Source organism: Fringilla coelebs (assembly GCF_963513975.1).
Source record: "Fringilla coelebs genome assembly, chromosome: 7".
Lineage (NCBI taxonomy): Eukaryota > Metazoa > Chordata > Aves > Passeriformes > Fringillidae > Fringilla > Fringilla coelebs.
In genome coordinates, this window is record NC_140035.1 from 28504681 (window position 1) to 28526223 (window position 21543).

Below are 21543 nucleotides of genomic sequence, written 5' to 3' on the forward strand. Positions count from 1 at the left end.
TATTTCTCACAAGGTCAGCAAAATTATGATTTGGAACATGTATCATGGGATTGTCTCACAACACAACTCTCTGCATTTCTTGTACATTAGTAGTCATTTCATGAAAGCAATATTAACCTCTTGTGTATTAGAAAAAAACACAAAAAAATAATAACACATTGACTTTCTGTCAGCTGAGGAGATGAAGGGAGGTTTCAGGCACGTATTACTGTATGTAATTTGTTTGAGTCTTCCTAAAGAGTACAGAGATCTCCTCAGTGGAAAAACCCCAACATACCTATTGGAAAGAAATCTCTGGTGATATCTTAATTAGGTAGGGGCAGACTGCTGGTCACACAGCTTTGAAAGAGTCTGTACATTCACCCATGCTTCTAAAATAGTTATTGAGGATTTTTGCATAATCCTATTTTTACAATTATAAGCCAGTTTAAATCACCCTCAGTTGATTTAAGCCATGGCATCACCATAAATCTGTAAAGCTGTGCTTGTGACTATTAACAGGGAATTCTGCTGTGTAAGTAGTTGGATTACATTAATAGTGGAATGACAGTTGCTCATCTCTGTAGGACAGACATGCCCTGAGTTCTTATTTTTTGAAGGCCAGTTATGAAGAATGAGTATCAGAGGGGAATCTCATTACTAATTTTACAAATGAAAAGAAAATTAACTGGTTGGTAGTTCAGTTAGTTGAAGCAACCTGCCTGTTGAACTCCAGTACTTCAGGTCTCTATTGGAAAGGCAGAACAGCCTGGCATTGAGGTGAGAGAAAACCCTTATGTGCTGTGCAGCTTCTGCCCAGGTTTTTTATTCATCCCTGGCTTCTGTAGTGCTGGACCAGAGATGTGGGGAGTGAAGGAGGCAAGACCCCTATCTCTTTCAGAGAGTGCTGGTTTTGTACAGCCCCAGGGGGAATTCAGAAAATGCAGCTGTGACAAGCAATTTATGCATGGAAAGGGGAAGGCTCTGCATGTCACATCCTCATCTTGCAAACATTGTACAAACAGGTATAATAAAGCCCTAGTTTTTTCCAAGAGAAATGTTAAGGATACATAAACAGAAAGTTCAAGAAACATTTACTTTGAAAACAAACACTAGACTTTAATCTAATTCTAGAATTGTGGAAGAGCTTTCACAATGAATCTTAATTCTCATGGGAATACTTGCAAAGACCCTCCTATTTCAAGGTTGCTGCCATTTGTTCTCAACCCTGGCAAACTTCCTCCTTACACACCCAAAAAAATGAAGATAATAAGGGAAGAAGGAGGTGAGAGAAGGAGATTTAGATCCTGTTGACTTAGGGCTGGAGAGAGGACTGCAATATATAAAAGACTTTGGCACTGTTTGTGAAAATATACAGAGAACTCCTTAACCACAGTCAGAAGAGGGAGCAAGGAGCTGTAAGTAGGAAAGACAGGCAGCATGAGCTGTCAGCCAGGGAAAGAGTAGAAGAACCTTTGGCCCCTCTATAACATGAAAACAAGTTAATCCTGTAGGGGTGTGAAATAAAAATAGACAGTGGCTATCATTTTGGGAGATAATGCATTTATGAAGTGGCTGCTGTGGCAGGGGCTGATTGGGTTAAATATGGATTTAATATTTTTGAGCAGTTGTAACTTAGGTATCTGAGGGATTTTCCACACCCTGCAGTCTTGCTTTTTTATTATTTTTTTTCCCTGTGCCTTACTGAGAATGTTAAAGAAACCCAAGAAATAAACAAAAACACCACAATTTAGACATAGCTGTCTGATTTAATAATGCTGTTTGGAAATACATGCCAGTTATGATGACAGAGCAGTGTACCAACCACAAAGTTTCAGTATCACGACTGTAACTCTTTCTCTTCCAGGTTCAGGTTTAGTGGTCGAATTCTTGGTCTTGCTCTGATACATCAGTATTTGCTGGATGCCTTTTTTACAAGACCTTTTTATAAAGCCCTCCTCCGAATGTGAGTAGAATTGTTCTGTCTCCCCTTTTGTTTGGTTCCTTCCCCATCAAAGATGCCATTTTGTGTATGGACTGTTTATGATGCTGTATTGACAAAGGAGACAGGCCATTATTTCTAATTTAGTAAACTGATTTCAGTCCATGAATTTTTTTAAAGATTTCCTTGTTTCCACTACCTCAGAATGTTGTTTGTGATCAGTATAAGAACCTCGTGTTTTGTTTTAGCCCTGTTACCAGCTTTCTTCTAAAAAATCTTAGACTTGAAGATGTACAATGCAGTGCTGTGGGCTTATTCCAGATATTAATAGAGTTCTTATTCTTTTGTCATGTAATGACTCACAGGATAGGATATGAATCACTTCATAACTTAGACTGCACCATGCATTCTCAGATGTGGACTGATTGTTGGCAATCTCCATTTTGAGGAGCTGTACTTTGATAGACTTCAGACTTAGTTTCCAGAACTACTGCTTCTGTTCTGGCTGAAACAATGAGAGCTGTGCTTGCTCAGCATGTCTGGAACCTAAGACCTAACGAGCTTAAGATGCTTTACTTTTTATTTGAAAGCTGATTTTGAGAAGTCTGGAAGCACTTTTTTTTCCTGTAAAACACTGCATGTTCTAGTAGTGGGGAGTAATTAATCCATTCCTACTGCACATAACATTTTTAAAACACCTGAATGCTAGCAGCATCATTTTAGTGAGAAGGATGAGGTAAGGGGAAGTATGGTACATATGTGGTAAGCTGGAAATCTAAGCAGTTCAACAAATGATGGAGATGAGGCAATGTAGCTACATAAACAAAAGGGACACTGCTTGCTTGTTTAAAAAATCTTAACATTTCTTTCATTATTTGAATCCTTTGTCTCTTCAATCTGTGTATTTTCATAATTCCGAAATGTGCTTCTCAGGAAACATGGGGCAGACTCACCATTAAGAAGCAATGTGTCTTCAAATTAAATTCTGGAGTTTTGTATATTTACAGAGTTATTTTGCATTATACAGTAACTGCTGTTACCAGGCAAATAAACAGAGATTTGAAGTTGTCCTCTCTATTAATGTTTCTCTTGGCTCCCATTCACAGTCTGTTTTGTCTGAGTTTAGTTACTGAGCACAGGCTGCTGCCATCATCTGTGTTTGTGTGTTTTCTTCTTTCTTCTGTCAGACTCTGTGACCTGAGTGACCTGGAATATCTGGATGAAGAGTTTCACCAGAGTTTGCAGTGGATGAAAGACAATGACATACATGATATCCTAGATCTCACATTTACTGTAAATGAAGAAGTTTTTGGGCAGGTGTGCAAGTTTCTTAATTTCCTTGGTGCATTCTTCTGCTAGATAAACATTTATTTGGACAGAAGAACGAGTGTCCCTCCATGCTGCCTTGAACTTGTATTTAAAAAGGTCCTGCTGGTGAAACCTATGTTGAAATCTGAGGAGGTATTAATATTTTTAACAGGTCAAACACGTTTTTCTGGTTAAGGAGATTTTCTGAAGAGCATCCGAAATATCAGACTTTAGGGTTGCTTTGCTAGAGGTAGTTTACCTGAATTTAATTGGAGCAAAGTTGCCATTCAAAGGTATTATTCAGAAAACTTCAATGCTTTAGTCACTGTAGAGATTGTTTCTTCTTCTCAACTTATTCTTAAATCTATTTATGAAGGTTCCTCAGACCAAATGGAATTTAAAATATTATTTTTAAAAAGAATTGTTTGTATATTCTCTTACTTCATATATTCCAGTTTGCTAGTCAGGCTTGGTTAGTGATTTTGAGGGATCACTTCAGCTTAAAAACTAAAATTATTACAATTCCTTCTTTTGTCTTTATAATAACTGTGTTGTCACTTGGTCATTTTTTTTCCTAAGATCACAGAACGGGAACTAAAACCAGGAGGTGCCAATATCCCAGTCACTGAAAAGAACAAGAAAGAATACATAGAGAGAATGGTGAAATGGAGAATTGAGAGAGGAGTTGTACAACAAACAGAAAGTCTAGTTCGTGGTTTCTATGAGGTAAAAAGCTCCAAAATTAAATTTACTTTCTTTCTCCTTCCAAAATATTTTTCTCCTTGTATACATTTCCAAAATATGGGGTCCCAAATATGATCAGAAGTGCTCTTGTAGATACTGGAAGAGGAAGGGAGAGTAAAAAAAATTTTTTTTAGTAATTATATAAAGACTATGGTTATGTATCTATTTTGCACTGGACAATACTCTCAATCACTGTATGATTAGCATTGAATCCTTGCTCTGTTTCTGCATTGGGTCTCTGAGACTTGTTTCTTTAAAGAGACAAAAACTGAATTCTGAATTACCTAAAATGACACCTGGTAAATACCTTAGTAGCAGACTTTATGGGGAGGCACGAATCGGTGCATAAAGAAATGCTGCTATGCATTTTATTTCCTTTCACAGGTGGTTGATGCAAGACTGGTGTCTGTATTTGATGCCAGAGAACTGGAGCTGGTTATAGCTGGAACAGCAGAAATTGACTTGAGTGATTGGAGAAATAATACGGAGTACAGAGGAGGTAACTTCAATTTTGACTAGTTCAGTGAGAGTGTCAAGGGCTCTGGATCTGCCTAGTTTTCAAGAAAGTAACAAACCATCACATGAGATGTATTTATAGTAACTTTTGAGCTTCTCTGGTTAAGTTAGCATTAGGAGAAGGTAGTTTTTCCATTTTAGTTTGCTTTGTTGCTTCTCCTTGCAGCTCTTCCCTGGCTGTTCTTGCTGAGGCAGCATGGCAGAACACTCTTCTCCATAGAAAGTGCCATGTTCAGTTGCACACAGGGAGGTACTCCCAGACCTGGGAGAGAAATGGAAATGGAAGCCATTCTTAGTTGGATATTCCCCTTTTTTTTACACACTCAAAGTTGACAGGAAATTAGAAGCAATCACAGTGGCTGCAGGCTGGTAGTTGAAATAATTTGAGAACAGCAGAAGACTTGGGAGCTGTGGGATATTGTGAGAGAGATGGTTGCAGCAGCATTTGTAGCTTTGGATAGATAAATAGCACAGTATTGGAATATTTCAAGAACTGGCATTCCTGTTAGTGACTGATTAATGGAAGAAAGGACTGCACAAGGCATATCAGTTCTTTTTGTCATAGTACATTCATTCTCTGCCTTTAGGATTTCTAAGCATTTTAGGAGTATTTCCCTCTCACCTTCTGCCTTTTGATGCATTTGAATAAAGAATATGGCATTATTGTGACTAGGGCCAAACCAGGAAAAGCTTACTAACTATTTCCTCAACCACTTTCATAGCACCTGAAAGTATAAAGGCTCTTGTTGTTTTAACAGGCTATCATGACAATCACATTGTAATTCGGTGGTTCTGGGCTGCTGTGGAAAGGTTCAACAATGAACAACGTCTAAGACTTTTACAGGTAAGAAATCAGCTGATCTGTGTAAAAATAATTAAAATTTGATGCTAAAATAGCCCCATCCTGGTTTAGGATACCCAGAAATTATGGTGGTGTTTGCTAGTGGGAGTAGCCTGACTCAGAGGTTAAATGTAACAATTTCAAGTGACAGAAGCTCACAGTTATTTTTATAGATTTCTAAGATTAGAAATACATTTAAGATACAATGGCTGATGTCAATAATCCTTTACTATTGTTTGATTAAGACATTAAGACTCCTAAAGATAGAAAAGGAAAACTGTGTTTGGTTATGTCACTAGGTAGAAATGTTAATAGTATTTATACAGCTTGGGAAGGAGAAAGCTTAGATGGAAGTTCAAGGCTTCAAATTAGAGAATAATGATGGAAACCTTAAAGTCAGTCCAATACCAATTTCACTAAACCTGCAGGTTCCAGTCACCCTGCTGCTGAAGAACAAAACAACTCAACAAAAGAATATGTATACATGTGGGTTTACTATTGAGTTAAATTTTTTAAGTTCAGGTTGCATCCATCCTGTCTTTAAAGAAACAGACAAACCTCCACTGCAAACCACACCATATTATTGATCTAATATGAAATCTGCTGTTTTTAACAATTCAGTTTTTATCTGATCACTGAATTATGAAGAATTATGAAGAATTTTCTTTTTTGAATCTGTTTAAGTATTTTTTAAAAGTCTGTAAAAAGGCAGTGTGGAACATCTCCTTTGATGGAGAGACAGAAATGTCTGCTTGTATGTTCCTGTCACATCTTTTAGTCAGAAGTTTTTGTAATATCTAGGTCATTACAAATTAAGTTGTCTCTGATCTGTCAAAAGCTACATTTGATCTGTTCAGGACAGGTTGTAAATAAAACTCCTCACCAGTCAGTATTTCAGCAACTGTCAGTGGGCATATCTAACCTTCAGAATTTTGTTCTTTTCTTACAGTAGTTAATTGTGGCTTATAAAGCAAAGGAAATCCATGTAGCTAGAAAGGCATAGCACAAAGCCACCAGATATTGCTATGTTTTGTATTAGTTCCTTTTTAATGCAGGAAACAGCAGCAAAAAACTCACTTAGGCTTAAGTCTGAGTAACTGGATACTGATAGTGTGTTATTCTACAATATTTATGCAGCAGAAAACCTTTGGAGGAAATTAATCTGCTAAGTTGCCTCTTCTAGATCCCAGCCAGGAAACAGTCTGTTTGCCCTTAGCCTCCATGTAAAGTAGCATTTATTGCTTGTGCCTCGCGAATTTCCTTGCTTTGCAAATGCTTTTCCAAAAGTGTCTGGGCTGTGGTGGGTGTGCTGCTATGTCCCCCCAGCCCCTGTGTGCAGGCCTGTCCTGATGGCTGTTTGTGCTGCCAGTTTGTCACAGGCACGTCCAGCATTCCCTACGAAGGCTTTGCCTCTCTCCGGGGCAGCAACGGGCCCAGGCGCTTCTGCGTGGAGAAGTGGGGGAAGATCACTGCTCTTCCAAGGTACAGCTCTGGGGGCTCTAATGCCAGGGGGGCTTCACAGGGCCACTCTCTGGGGTAACAGATCAGCTGTTGGACAAATATTAACAAGCTTTCACTGAATATACCTTCCCTCACATGCAAACTTCCTTCCCTGTTGATGCAGTGTCTGATGTTTTGGTTTGAACTCAGTTTTGTTCTCTTAAGCTGGACAAGGCAGTGTAACTGTGGCTGACATCCATATTGTAGTGTTTTTCTCATGGAAAATTATCTTAGAATGATAACTACGTCTGACTTTCTTTATTACATTTGATTAAATGTGCAAGTATTTACTTACTGAACATGCAGTTCACAAGTTAGGAGCAAAAATGAATATGAATTTAAATGAAGTAGCTCTTGTGACTATGTCTGACTGAAAGCTACTGTAATATTTCTTGTATCAGACACAGGCTTTATAGTATAGTTTAGTGATACAATTTTTATGCTGAGTCTGATGTCGAGTGTTAACAAATACTGAAGAGGCAAGTTGTGAGTGCAGAATAGGTGGGAGGGAGTGATTTCACTTGAGAAGCAGCAAGAGAGACAAGAGAAGGTGAGGATTTCAAAGAGAACAAGTAAGATCAATTGAAATAGGTGAAGAGGGTAAAGGAACAGTATCAGAGTCCAAGATATGAAAGCAAGAGTTGAGTTGTACAAGCCCTTGCAATTATATTGGGTAGGGCAGGTTTAGAGGAGTTGGATGAAAAAATTAAAAAAAAAAAAAAAACTTTCCAATTTTTGGAGCAGAAAAAAGAGTTCTCTTCAAAGGTCCATGGTAACAATGCCAGGACTAGACTAATAATGTGAATGATGAAAAAACCACCTTCAGCTTGTTTTAATCATTGACAGAAAATGACAGGTTAATTTCTTTACTGTGATGAGACTGATCGCTGGGATATTTTCTTTCACCCAGTTCTGTGATTCTGCAGCCTCTAGAATGGGTTATGAGTGGTTAGACACAGATTAGTATGTGGAGTGTGGGCAGCCTAACTCTGCTTAATTAGACCTCAGCTTTAGTATGCTGTGTACAACCTCTGGAGGTGTCTTTGGGCTGGGCTGATCCATGGAGGAAGCTCAGCCCTAATCATAAACCATTCCTCATAAACAAGATGCCTCAGGAATAACTTGCATTCAGTCTCATCTTAGACACAGGGTGGCTATCAGAGAGACTCAGAGTCTCTCTGACCAACAACCTGTAGGTTTTTCCTCCAGCACGAGGTCAGAGGCAGAAATGTCTCTTGGGTTGGCTGCAGCCATCAGAAGTGCATGGAGAAGGTCATGGACACAGAAGTGGTGCTGTGAAATCCACAGGCACAGCGGGTGGCCTTTTAACAGAGCCATCTTTCCTGTTTACAGCACAAATGAGAGCCAGGCAACTGAGGATTAAAGGAATCCAAATCCTGAAAATTGCTGTTTCATATCAAATGTCATCTGGGGACCTAGTAATATCTTGTAGCCCAATAAGTCTCCTTTATAGTTTGATAGTTTGATTATGATTGGCCTATGGACTAGTTTTGGTTCTGTTTAAAAAGTAAAAGCTGGGACTTTTTAAAAAATAATTTCTGACTTCACAATTCAAGGGAGTTTTTTTTTTTTTGTGAGTTTAAGTAAGAAAAGAAATTGCATGATTTTTTCCATATATTCTCTGAAGCTGAAATTCCTGGTGCTTGCAAGCAGAGCTTGGAAAAGGTCAGGACCTGCCAGAACAGGACGTTCAGAATTTCCTCTGGAAAGGTTATGCAGCACCCTGGTTGTGATAAATTGCAGAATAAAACTGCTTTCAAAAGTGCAATATGGAGAAACATGCTGAGGATCTTTGCTATCATAGGCTGTTCAACAAGTGTAGGGGAAATGCCAGCTCCTCACATTTAAGAGATTGTATCATTCATTGAAATTTCACTTACCTCACCTTCCCTTGGTTAGCAAACATTTCAATTTTGTCTCTCTGGATCGTTTTTACCATACAAATGTGAGAATTAAAATAAAAACAACTGTGCGTGACAAACACCTGCAGTCATCCTGAGCAAAAAGTTCCTGGTATTCACACATGGTAAACCTTGATCTCATGAAAAATGAAACCTCTTCCATGTTAGTGCTGAACTGGGTTAAGCCCCAAGCCAAAAGTGCTGTTTGCATTTTTACATGTGGAGTTCTTGGATGCAGTGCAACTTCAGCCTGGGTCTCAGCAGCCTCTGAGACTCCCTGTGCAAACAGCAAGTACTGCTGGCTTGGAGGTAACACATCAGTAACTACAACCTCGAGTAGCAGCTTTCAAGAGGTTTCCAAACAAGCCCAGCATGTGTAAACACATCGCTGGATCTGCTGGGAGTGCTGCCCTAGGACTCTGTGACTCTTACTGATTCTCTGATAAGTAAAGCTTTTATGTTAAGGCACCATCACTCACTCTTAGCAGTGCTGTACTTCACAAATTGCCCTCTTAGCAGGAGTGCCTGTGAAATTTGATAGTGCTCGGATGGCAAAAGTGAGGATTTAACAGGTCAGTGGACTTAATTTCTTCCTCTGTTTCTAAAAACATTACAGCAGTGCTGAAAACACATGAGAATACCCATCCCCATCTCTTCTTCCTGGTCTGAGACACAAAGGGCAGCTAGGATAGTCACCTAGGTATGTGACTGTGGCCCGAGCAGCTGTGAATGTAAACACAAAGGTTTTCACTAGATGTTTGCCTAGTTCCCACTGTTCTGACTGCTGTGTAATCAGCTCTGCTGAATCCAAACAGTGAGATTTCTGTGAGGCACAGGTCAGGTTGCCCAGCTTGCATTGCTGTCTTTGACACTAACTAGGTAGCATGTAAAATGCCCTGGAAAGGTTGATTATTATGTGTCTAGCTTAACTATTGCTACCCCAGTGCCACTTCTACTTCCTTCTTTTACACTATGTTGCAGATTAGACTAAACTAGGGGAAGGAACCAGTACTTTTTAATTCACTCCCATGCTGAGAAATTGGTTCCAGGTTTATTGTTGTACATTATTTATTCATTCGTGTGATGATTCACTTGGAAATTATATTCATGTCTGACTACTGCATTTTAATCCTAAATCACTCTCTTTTACCACGGTAATCAAAATGAAGGGGAGTTTAATTGGGAATCTGGGAACCTAGAGTTTAGGAGCCAAGATGGGTTTTTATGTTGTTATAAGATGTGAGCCCAGGAAGATGAACAGTCAGTGCCCATGTGGTTTGAAATGTTGGAATGGGAAGATACTACCCAGAAGGAAAAAACCACGTTTGTCTCAAGGACTTAGGAAGTTGTGTGCTGGGGTTGGAAAAGCTTGCATCACCTCAGAAGACAAAGGTCTTGTTTTTGTCTTTTTTAATTACTTGGTTTTCCACAGTAAGTGATTCCATTTTCAAAATTGCCCTCAAAATAAGATAAAACTCAGTTCTCTTAATAAATGTAAACAACATGCCAGTTTACTATTAAACCAGTTCGTAATGAATCCCTTGCTAATTATATACTGTGTCTTTTATAATTTGTGGTTTTACAGCCCACACAGCATGATCCATAGTTCTAATGAGTGGCTGTCAGCCCCATGGAGCAGAAGCATGTGGTTAGGCTCTTAATGCCTAAGACTCTTCAGCACTTAACATTGAATTCAAGGGATCACTGAGTTCCAGTTGCTGCTGGTCTTAAATCAGTCTCCTTCTTTATAAGAGACTATTTTCAATTTTTTAAGTACTCTGCAGGACATGGAACAATATAATCTGTATCACAGATATTATTTTATAAGATTTTTGGAAAGGCAAAGGAGGAGTAAAAAGAAAGCTTTCCTCCAGGAGCCTTAGAGAGATGCCTGGGTAGAAAAATTTTACCAGACCCCTGGAATATGGAGTGGGGAAATGCCATCTCTGCTACACAGCATGTACCAGCAGTGTTCTTCTAAGAGTACTGGATTTGGGGAGGGTGCTAAAGGCAATGTTTTTTTAAGTGATTGCATATTTGATGTTTGGACTGTATTTATAATAATGGTGTGACCTTGTGTGCTGTGTATACATATCTTCAGCCTGATATTTTTATGACCCTACAAGGCTGTACCTGAGTGGGTGCTTCAGCTTCAGTGAGTTCCAGTTTGTAATGGACTCTGAGTTTTTTTAACAAGCGAGATTAACCCACTTCACTCCATGTCCCATTCCCATAGCTGGGAGCTGAGAGGCACTCAAAGTGTAATTAATGAATTTGCTCCAGTGGAAGGCAGTACTTTCTGGCTCAGAGGAAGTCTGTACAAGTCTGTGGTAGACAGATGGATTTCTGGGACTGGGTAGGTTAAATGAGGAGTTCCATTTGCTGTGAGGAGGGAGCTTGTTCAGTCCTTCCATTAACATGTTACATATTTATGCATAATACAGATCATGCTGATGAAGGGCAGGGCATTGCAGAAGGAGTTTGGTTTTCAGCTGGATTGGATTTAAATAAATAACTCTGTGATGTATTTTATTGCAAAAGATTGAAGTATTTGTAAACGGAGACCTGCCAAAATTTGGAAATCAATCTAAAGTGAGGCTTTGTTACAAAGCTTTAGAGCAGAAGAGATGCCTCTTCCAGCTTCTCTTTGCATCATTTCAATTTCATCCTCAAGATCCCATCACATTAATAGCTACATTGTCTATTTCATTAGAGCAGGCTCATCCACCTCAGTGTTTTAGGAAGTACCATCCTTAGCATGCCCTGAGGTCAGGCAATGATATCCATGGTTCCACTATGAAGAGAAACCTTTGTGTTCTCCCCTTTCATTCCCTGAAGAGGATTTGAGAGACAGTTCCAAGTGTGTCAACAAACTTGAGGTAGATGGACTTCAAAAACAGAAATAAATTGCATGCCCTTCAGAAAGCAGGGCAACCTCTAGCAGCCAGGTTTGTGCATGGTTTTTTGTAATTCCAAAAGCTGCTGGCCTCTAGGGCAGATATGTCCATTGGGAATATCAGCACAAGCAGTATGCCTCAACAACACCATCCATATGCCAAGGAACTGTAGAAGGAAGAGCATCTGTAGAAGGAAGAGCAACTAATTTATCATTCTTTTACCACTGTAGGAGTGTTTCCTGTAGATCTGGAGATGTGTGGAAATATCTCATAATTACAAATACAATATTCAAGTATCATCCATACAGAAAAGAAAGGCTGCATCTCAGAAGACACATTTAAAGCCAAGATTTCAGACCAGACTGTTTGACTTGCACCATGCCAGACCATTCTTTTTTCTCATGCACATTTGATGGATAAAATTTATCCCATGCTTTTTGGACTGTCAGTATGTTTCTAAAGAGCTTCATAAATGCTTCTTTCTGGCTTATTTTAATGAGAAGAAAGTAGATTGAACCTTACTACCTGTTCAATTGGAAAACATCATTTGACAGAACAAAGTCTTCCAAAAGAATAATATCTGCCCATCTCTATTCAAGCACATACCAATCTGTGTGTTCTCTTTTGAACTTTTCAAATAATGCACTTCCTCACCTCCTCTCTCTTTTTCCCCTCAGGGCTCACACTTGTTTCAATCGTCTGGACCTTCCCCCTTACCCATCATTCTCTATGTTATATGAAAAACTGTTGACAGCAGTAGAAGAGACAAGTACTTTTGGACTTGAGTGATACACAAACCACAGTGCCCAGCTCATTGGACTTTTGTGGATCTGTCTTCTCAAGGAATGAATGAACTTTTGTATCGGATTTCCTAGAGGAAAATTGTTTCATGGTGCAATTCAAATGATGAGGTTCCACAAAGGAGCTTGTGAAGCAATTAAAAAGCATTGTGGTAGTGGCAGAATTCTCAACAGTGAAATTAGAGTGTGCCTGGTGTGCAGGGAAAGCCAAGTCTTGCAATCCATGGGTTTTTGGAATGGCTACACTTCTTAAGCTTATGTTCTGAGCAAACCAGAAATGTGATGCCGTGTTGTGTTCCATCTGGCTACTGCAAAACTCACATGTACCCAAGGACTGGATTTCATCAAAGTTGTTGAATCGAAAATTCAAGTTAAAATGTGAAATCATTCAGTCCCTTACCTACCCAGAAAATTATAAAAAAAGCATACAACTGAACTTTTATAATTTTTTTTTTTTTAAATTCATGAAGGTACATTACTTTATGCCATATGTTATAACAGCATATCCAACACTTGCTTTACCTAAGACTACGAGTGCCTGCATGGGGAACACCATAGAGCTCGAGTTCCTGAGGCAGAAGTGAGCTGGAAGGAAAATCAGCAACAAAGGATGTAATAACGGCTTGTGCATTGAGGAGGTTTGTGGAAATGTGTTTGCCAGTGGTGTGTATGACAAAATATGAGCTGTTACAATGAACTTAATAACCTAATAGGACTGATTTTATGCTTTATACTGCATGGAAACTATTTTAAGAAGAAACTAGCAATTTATCACAGCATATCAGGAAAAAAACCCTAACACGGTGACTTCTGTTTATTTTTATAGGTTCGTTATATTATGTTTCTTAGAGTGTAAACAGGAAACAAGCAAACAAAAGTGTTATTTCTGTTTTGTCACTTTCCATGCTTGAACAGACATTCTGCTAGTGTTTATTCTTTAAGCACTCTCCAGGGAAAAAAATGCCTTTTATTTTTATAAGAGTAAAAAAACTCCCGAAAATATTTTGCACTGAATGTACCAAAGTTGAAGGGACATTGTGATCTGACTGACAGCAAATTGCATCACTATCAAATATCTATAAAAATGCTTAGGAACCAGGCTTTCTTCACAGTGCCATGTCTATAGATATCAGGACTGTGCACATAAGTAATAATTTTATAATACTATATGTGATATTGTAATATGCATTTATTTTAAATGCATCTGGGTCATTTTTCATGCATTGGATAACTTAATGCAGTGGAATTTAATACAGATATTTCATATGCTCCCCACAACGTTTTATTTGTACAGCACTGTAAAACACTAGCTCATTTGGAAAACCATGAATAACTTCTTTAAGGTGAGCCACTGGTCATAATGCCACTGTCCTGTATCAGTGAACACCTACCAGATGTAAACTGTTCGTAGAGTCCAAGCTTGCATTTTCACTGATAAATAGTTTTCTTATCCAATGTTATTTGAAGCAGTTTCTATGGCATATCAAACACTGCATGGACACTGATTTCTTTATGCTTAATTTTGCTGAAATACACGAGGCTTGCTCGCTTCTATTTTTGGTACTTTTCCTCCAGATGGTCTTGTGGAACACTTGTGCAGCTGTGCCCCATTTCTCGCACAGCTGCTGTCACGCGCTGCATCCACCACATTTTCAAATGGCAGGAGTTGCACTTGGATTGGATACTGGATGACAAGAACACGAATCCAGCTCTGTGCCAGCCCTTTTGGTAGTGCTGCAGCACAGCAAGCCCTGTTCTGTGGGAAAAGTAGCTTTTGAAGTAACCTTCTTGCTTTGGAGGCTCTTGAAGGGGCGTCTGAGGGAGGTGTCCTGCTTGTTCTGGTGGGAGGGTTGTTCCAGCAGAGGCAAGCGTCCCTGGAGATGTCGTCAGCAGAGACTGCCAGTCACCCTCCGAGGCAGAAGGCAGCTGCAGCTGTGGTGGTGACTGAGAAAACCCTTCAGACTTACTGAGGAAATGTCACATGTGCAAAGGAAAAGCAAAATCAGGGCGAAAGCGTTCTTTTATTTCAAGAATAATTGAGCTTCTGCATGACATCTGGGACTCTCTTAAGTAACTTAGGTTTTCTTAGGCTACTTCTGGTTGGTATGAAGTAGCAAAGAAAAATCCAAACACATTGCCCTGTTTCTACACGTATATTTATCAGTCTTTGCTAAGATTGCATGTCACGGGTCCTAATGCACATCTCTCTTCAGAACATGAATGAGCAGTAGGCAAACTGACTTTTCAGCAGGTCACTCCAGCATGGCTCATGTTTCATGGGATCCATTCACTGAGTAGCTAAAATTCTGGCACTCAGAGCAGAATGCAACTTCAGATTGGTTGAAGGACTAGAGGATTTTCATTTTACAATACTGTGTTATCTGTGGTCTTAAAAAAGAGATTTCCCAGGTGGAAACTGTATCTACAAGTTTTGAACCAGATACTCTTTGGAATGAAAAGTTTAAATATTTGGCACAAAGTAAGTTTATACTAGTTTGCCTTTTAAGTTATGCTTTTGTACAAAACTAAAACAATAAATGCATCTTGTCAATTTTTATTTAAATATATCTACTGCACCCATTTGTTCTGTATTTATGCATGTAAAAATAATTGAAATCAGCCATGATAATCCAATATTCTGTGAAGATGCGACAGGGTCACGAGTGGGGCAGCTGTCAGTTAGAAAATAGATAAATGTTAAAAAAAAATCCACAATCTTTGTAGCACTAAAGCCAAGAGAGACTAAGAAGAAGTTGCTGCTTCCTCCTGTGCTGCCAACATCCCCTGGGGAACTCCAGAAAAGTGCTGTGTGAAGGTTGAGGTGTCAGCTGGCTACAGCTCCCCGTGCTGCCTCCAGCACTTGGCTCTTTGTGACGTGTAAGTGTAAGGGATGCTGCTGCTCTAAGGGATTAGCAAGGAGGGAGTAGAGGAGAGGAAGCCTGAGCTTAGTCAGATACCCACATCTCCTGGCAACTGCTTGGAATGTTCTGCCTTTGGAGAAGCCGTTCCCATTAAATGTGTCCCAAGGGAAAGCCAGCTTTCATGTCCTGCAGCTTGGCTGCAGCAGGCAACCACAATGCTATTGCTTATGACACAGTGTAGCAGAGATGAGGGTCCACACAGAGCAAGGCTGGGGAGCCTTTCCAAAGCTCTGGATCTCCTCGGAGCTTTTCCAGATGGTGCTAAGGAGCTTTGCATTTAGGCAGGAAAAAAGTTGACAGAAGAATCCCTTCAGCCAATGACAACTCATACTAACTTAACCTGCAGCATCTTCATCACAGAGGCTGGCAGGGGACATCCCTGCAGGAATTTAAGTGAGGTGCCCATGTTTCCTGCTCTTCATGTTTCCTGCTCTGCTGGGAAGTGGAGCCACACATCACCAGCCAGAAAGCAGCTCCCAGGTCACTGCAGCTTGGGCAGGCTGGCAGCAGAGTGGCCTCTGTGCCCAGCATGCCAGGGCAGGACCCCTCTCCCCAGGTCCTAGCATCCCAGCCCAGCAGAGGTGTGCTTTGCTCACCTGGCACTGCTGGCAGTGAGGTTATAGCCAGAACATTCCTAAATACACCACAAAAACTTGGAATCAATGGCAAGGTAGGGCAGGAAAGCCTTTCAATCCAGACCTTCTTCCCCACCCACTCCCTGCCTGCTGTTTTTCCTTGGTATTCATCAAATATTTGCCTCCTTTTTCTTTTAAGCGTCATTTTCATTGTCCTGTACTGACCTTACCATAAAAAATGCTAATATGGCTTAGAGAGTGAGTGGGGTGAGCTCTTGTGCGTTCCCAGGCAAGCCTGCTCACGGGCACCACATGAGCTCCACATGGCAGCAGTCAGCCCCGGGGCACGGGGGGGCGGGGAGTAGCTGTAATCTTCGGGGAACCGAAAATCTAGGCAGCAGTGCCCTGGCAGGACATCACACAAAGCTTCTGGTACGAGCTGGACTGGCAGAGCACCGGACTGGTAGTTTGCTCAGTTTAAAATTATAGGAAAGAGAAGAGGTTTGTGGTTTCTTATGTATTTTTAATCCTTTAAAAGAAGTTTTAAAAAAAGATTCCTTCTGAAGCATTTGCAATGGTATCATCTGGTTGTTAAATGTAATCTCAGCAGTATTAATTGCAGATGTTTACTGAGTTTCTGCAGTGGTAGCTGCAGAGTTTTATGGAGCTTCTTGAAGCAGGCTGTCTCTGGACTGAGGGAATCCCTGTTCACATCAGGGAAACTTCAGCAGCTGTTTGAATGGCCAGTGTAAGTTCACTTCCCATAGCATAAAGCAAGTTACTTCTTTCAGTGAATGAAACTTATCTGCATTAAATTATACTAATAGTGTTGTTTTTCCTGCCACTTTTTTTATGTGGAGGGTTCATATATTCCTGTTAGCACTAACAGGAATTGAGCAGAAGGTTGATCTCCAGTCAAGATTGCAGATGTAGCTTTCATCTACTGTTGCTTCCCCTTCTCATCCTTTTCTCTCTGGGCAAGCAATTGAACTCCAAAATTTCAGAAGAATTACTCAAAGCTGGCTTCTTAAACTGTTTGTGTTTTGGCTCAATTTTTATGTGCTATACAACAGAACTGCAGAAATGCTATGGGTTGACTGGCTCATCAGTTTAAGTAAAAAATTCTTTATGACTTTATCAGTGCAACGACAGAGGCTGCTGTCAGACTAGTTTAACGTTTTGCCTAAATATTTTGCAATAAAAAATTTTTGGAGGTTGAATATTAAATTACTTGTTTACTGGAAAACTAAATATACGTTAGGTAAATAGTAGAGGAAAAGAATAACTTTACTGTAAAGGCAGCATAACCCACTTCAGTTAGCAGTATGCAGAATTGCAATGCTGACCCTCCAAACACAGAATTTTCACAATGAAAGATGGTTTATATTTTGCATGTCTTCCAAATAGATCACGAACTTCATAGTGCTTCTGTTCAGCTTTAGACTGACTAATTTTGGCATTAGGCTACTACTATTTGGGATGTTCATTGCTATGAAATGTTTTTTACTTAAACATTTGCAGTATTTTTACTAAATATTTTCCTTTAGGATTTTACTTCATAGGTTTTGCTCAGAGCCATATTACTCTGTAGGTATTTTAAGGTAAATCAAGATTATTTGATAATTCTGTTTTGTATGACTGACCTTCTGGCCACTGTTTAGAACGGTTCCTCCTGATTTTTGGTAAAAGGATGACAGTCAAGGACTCCTGGAATAGTTACAATCCATTGAAGTGTCTGTATGTATTCTAAATGCATTTAAAAATACCTCCTGAGGACTATGTGAAATTGTTGCTACACTCATTGATTAGCCCCTTTCTAAGTCAATATTTCAAAATTTGAACTAATTTCCTTTCAGATTACATTGCAGAATAATTATGCTAAAATTTTAACTAGAGATGTATTCTGACAAATTTCTCAAAGCTATGATGGATGTGAAAGGGAGCCGAGCTGTGCTGCTCTCAATGCTTTTGCCTGTTAAAAAACTTCTAAATAATGAAACTTTATCTTTTGGGTTTCAGTTGTTCCTTGTTTTCAGAACTTTGAGAAGCTTCTCATTCAGCCCATGTTAGAAAAAGCCTTGCCTGCTTTGAGGCTTTTGTTAAGCACTCAGGAGGTATATTGTTCAACTAATTTAACATCCTTTTTTGCTGACATCAATTAGCTTTTAAGTGTATAGACCTACAGAACTCCTCAGGACTCTGGTCTCCCTTATTCTGGGCTGCCTTCCAAAGCCATCCATCCTGTCCCTTTTGATTGCACATAATCCTACAAACACCCAGAGACAATTGCTGACCACCTACACTGACTGGAGCTGTAGTATCACAGTAAGACTCTGGGTTTGGGTTTGCTTTCAAAAGCAGCTCCCTTAGTCCAGAGTCGACAGGATGACTGTTACTCTGACATCAAGACTGAGCTGTTCAATAAAAATAGTCATAAAAGTGCTTTTGAAAACAGTTGATTAGATATCCAAGGGTAAAATGTCTTTTGGTTTTGGTTTTGCAAAATTAATGAGGCAGGGGATTTTGCTTGCAGTGTTTTATATTGCCAGAATTTGTGGGCCCCATAGGCTGCCCCAGGCTGTTGGCCAGGTGGGTGCAGAGCCTTTGCAGTGAAGCAGGTGATGCTGATCCAGAAATCACAGCAGCAGGAGATCTGTTCCCATAGTGAGGACTGTGCCTTCCACAGCTGGAAGCTTTCTCATGCAGCCCTTGAGCTGAATTTTTCCCAAAAGCTCGTTGTATCTGTGATGCCTGTTACTTGCAATACAAGCAGCTCGTGACACACTCCACTGACTATTCAACATCTTTCATTTTAAACGAGGATTCCATTTTTCATAGTTAGAAATGCCCATCCAGCAGTATAAGGTCAATAAAAGAGGATTTTGCTGCGACAGCATATTTGATTGCCATGCTGACTGCAGTCAGTCGTTAGAGCTCACTAATTTTAAAGTAAATTACTTTATGAATAAGAAAATAAATCTCGGAAGCCTCATAAATAATTCTAAGCAGGAATGTAATTGTAGGTGCTGCAATGATAAGACAGGGCTGTTCCATGTAGCACACAAAATACAACTGTGGAGGAGGGCTGGAGTGAGCACAAGGCTGAGAGTAGGCACAGAAAAAAGGACTGCACTTTGAGGGTAGGGAGCAGGACAGTGAGCTGTGATGAGCCCTGGGATATAAAATAGGACACTTCCTGCTTGAAAATTAGGCTAAGATAATGCACCCAGGGAAAAAAACTTTATCCTGAAATACATTGGTGTTACTGCAACTGCAGGACATGCTTTAAGTGATTATTAGCTTTTGAAAATCTAAGTACACAATCAGAAAATTTACTTCTACATGGTTTGGCTTTTTTGTTTTGCTTGATTGGGACTGGGTTGGTTTTTTATTTGGGCTATTTTCAGGAAAACGAAGGCTTCTAAATAAAATAAGGGTGGTGTCTGGAAGTGGTCTTTTGTTTGTACAAGTAATGACTTTATTATTATCTGCATTTGGCAAGGGATACCACTTCTGATAAAAGGTTAAATCATCACAACCAATGGTGACTTTCCTTTTCAATGTGATGGGCCAAATCCCTAATGTTTAGATGTGTCAAAATGCAGATTTGGGGTTTTTTTTAGGATACTTGATAGTTGCATTACGGTTGTGTAAGAACCATGCATTTCCACAAAGACAAGGATTGATGTGGCATTTCCAAAGCTTACTTATAGTAATTAGAATTTTCTTAATGACCTAGGTAGTGTTACCCAAGCAGCTGCAAGTCTTGATTCCATTCACACTCTAATGACATTATCAAAAAAATACTGTGTAAGAGGGTGGGAGGGTTTCATGATGGGTTTCTGTACCTAAAAGTTGACCTGTTTTTTTTACCTGAAAGACAAGACTATTGAATGATTCAATATGAGAGTCAAAAGAAGAATTCCTTGTGAGTTTTCTTCTGCAACATGGTTACTGAGACGGTAGGAGTTTATATAAACTTGAAGTCCTAAAGGAGAAGACAACTCCCATGTTGAACCATACTGGTTCAATAGTTCCATTCAGCAGGACATTTTTCTGCAATGAGTCTGCAACACTCAGGAGACTGCTGTTTATTATCAGCATTGCAGGGAGGAGGAGAATTATGATAATATTAACTACATAAATCACATGTGGAGGATGCTTTTTCTTTGCACGCTGTTTTTCCTGGGAATGACGTAGCCTCGAGGGCATCCATGAATCCTGATCAGCAAGGCTGCTTTTTGAATAATTGACTGAACATTTCTACTTGTAAGGGGTGGTACAGTATGGTAAGGGAGATCTTTAGAGGAGAAGAAGGTAATGAGGGATGTGGTGTGGAATACTGCTCCCCCCAAGTCAGTTGATGTTCCTGCCCTTGCTAGGTTACAGTTTGGGTTATTCAGCATGTTTGAAAGTGTGTAGAGTTTTACAAGTTTTTGTAGTGGGGATGCAGGCATCCAGAATCTAACAGGATTATAGGTGCATCTTCCTCATTTTTGACAATTACTTGATATAATTTTATACCAAGTTCTTTGTTTTTAAAGAATTTCAGGCACTGGGAATATGGAGTGCATATTTATTTCTAAGCTTTAAGTAGAACACGGTGTATTTTTAAATCCTTTCCATACTTTTCAGTTAAGTGTTCACAAGACTGTATATCAAATACAATTCCAAGTTTTTCTATCTTTCTACAAGCCAGTTTAAGTTTCATCTGAATTTGGTACATGACTTTCACAAAACACTAAATGGGGAATACCTGCTTCAAGCATTAAGATGGTTTCCCTCCTTTTCCCTATTTACATTGCATTACATTTCAGGATTTTTTTTTCTTCGAGGCAGAGAGAAGAGAAAGAAAATGTGTTGAGTGTGTTACAGGGGCACACAATGTGTGTCATTGTGCCTGGCTTCTAGGAATGTACTATAATGTTTGACTGCTCACAGATTTACATAATTTGAATACAGGACTGTTGTGTTGTATTCCCTGTTACTCAAAAACATTTGGGGAAAAGAATTTTCTGTGTATAATTTTATTTTCATACTGATCTCTATTTTGTTTAAGACCATGTTTCATCATGAAATCACTTAATTAAAATAAATCTTCTTACAAAATCTACTTTGTAAAACATCTCTTTTATTGTGCCTCTGAACTGTGACATCCTTTTTGAAGTGAGTACCTTTAGATAATTCTGGTTTTGCAGCTTTTAAAACCTTTCGAGAAACCACAAGATACCCTTTCTGACATCTCCTTTGCTAAGTGGTTTCTGGTGGCCTGTGGAGTTTGGCATATTACAAATCATGGTTTTGGAAGTGGGGAAATTAAGAATTCTGCAGCCATATGCAACATAATTTGAAAAAGAGCTACCTATGAAAAAAAAAAACCCTTAGAACAAACAAAGCACCAGATATCACAGCAAACACATTGGAGAGGCCCAGGCTTTGTGGAAGAGCCTCTGCTTTTGAATGGAGCATCAGAGCTGGCAGCAAAATATTTCTCAGCAGCGGCTATAACACAGGAAAGCTCTCTTTTTCCCAGGGAGATATCTTCAGGGGGAAATGCATTCTGTTGTCTTTTATTAAAGTCAGTGGTCCCCACCAAAT

General features: G+C 39.5%; 1 protein-coding gene across 3 annotated transcripts in view; it reads left to right on the top strand.

Moving 5' to 3' along the window:
- Positions 1–16447, top strand: part of HECW2 (HECT, C2 and WW domain containing E3 ubiquitin protein ligase 2) — a 144604-nt gene extending 128157 nt beyond the window's left edge. For all 3 annotated transcript variants that reach the window (XM_084209761.1, XM_084209763.1, XM_084209762.1), the window contains 7 exons: positions 1847–1945; positions 3109–3238; positions 3809–3955; positions 4358–4472; positions 5248–5333; positions 6700–6812; positions 12327–16447. In XM_084209761.1, coding sequence (XP_084065887.1) covers positions 1847–1945; positions 3109–3238; positions 3809–3955; positions 4358–4472; positions 5248–5333; positions 6700–6812; positions 12327–12438 — 802 coding nt within the window. In that variant the 3' untranslated portion in view covers positions 12439–16447. The remainder of the gene's footprint in view (positions 1–1846; positions 1946–3108; positions 3239–3808; positions 3956–4357; positions 4473–5247; positions 5334–6699; positions 6813–12326) is intronic.
- The last annotated feature ends 5096 nt before the right edge of the window (positions 16448–21543 follow it).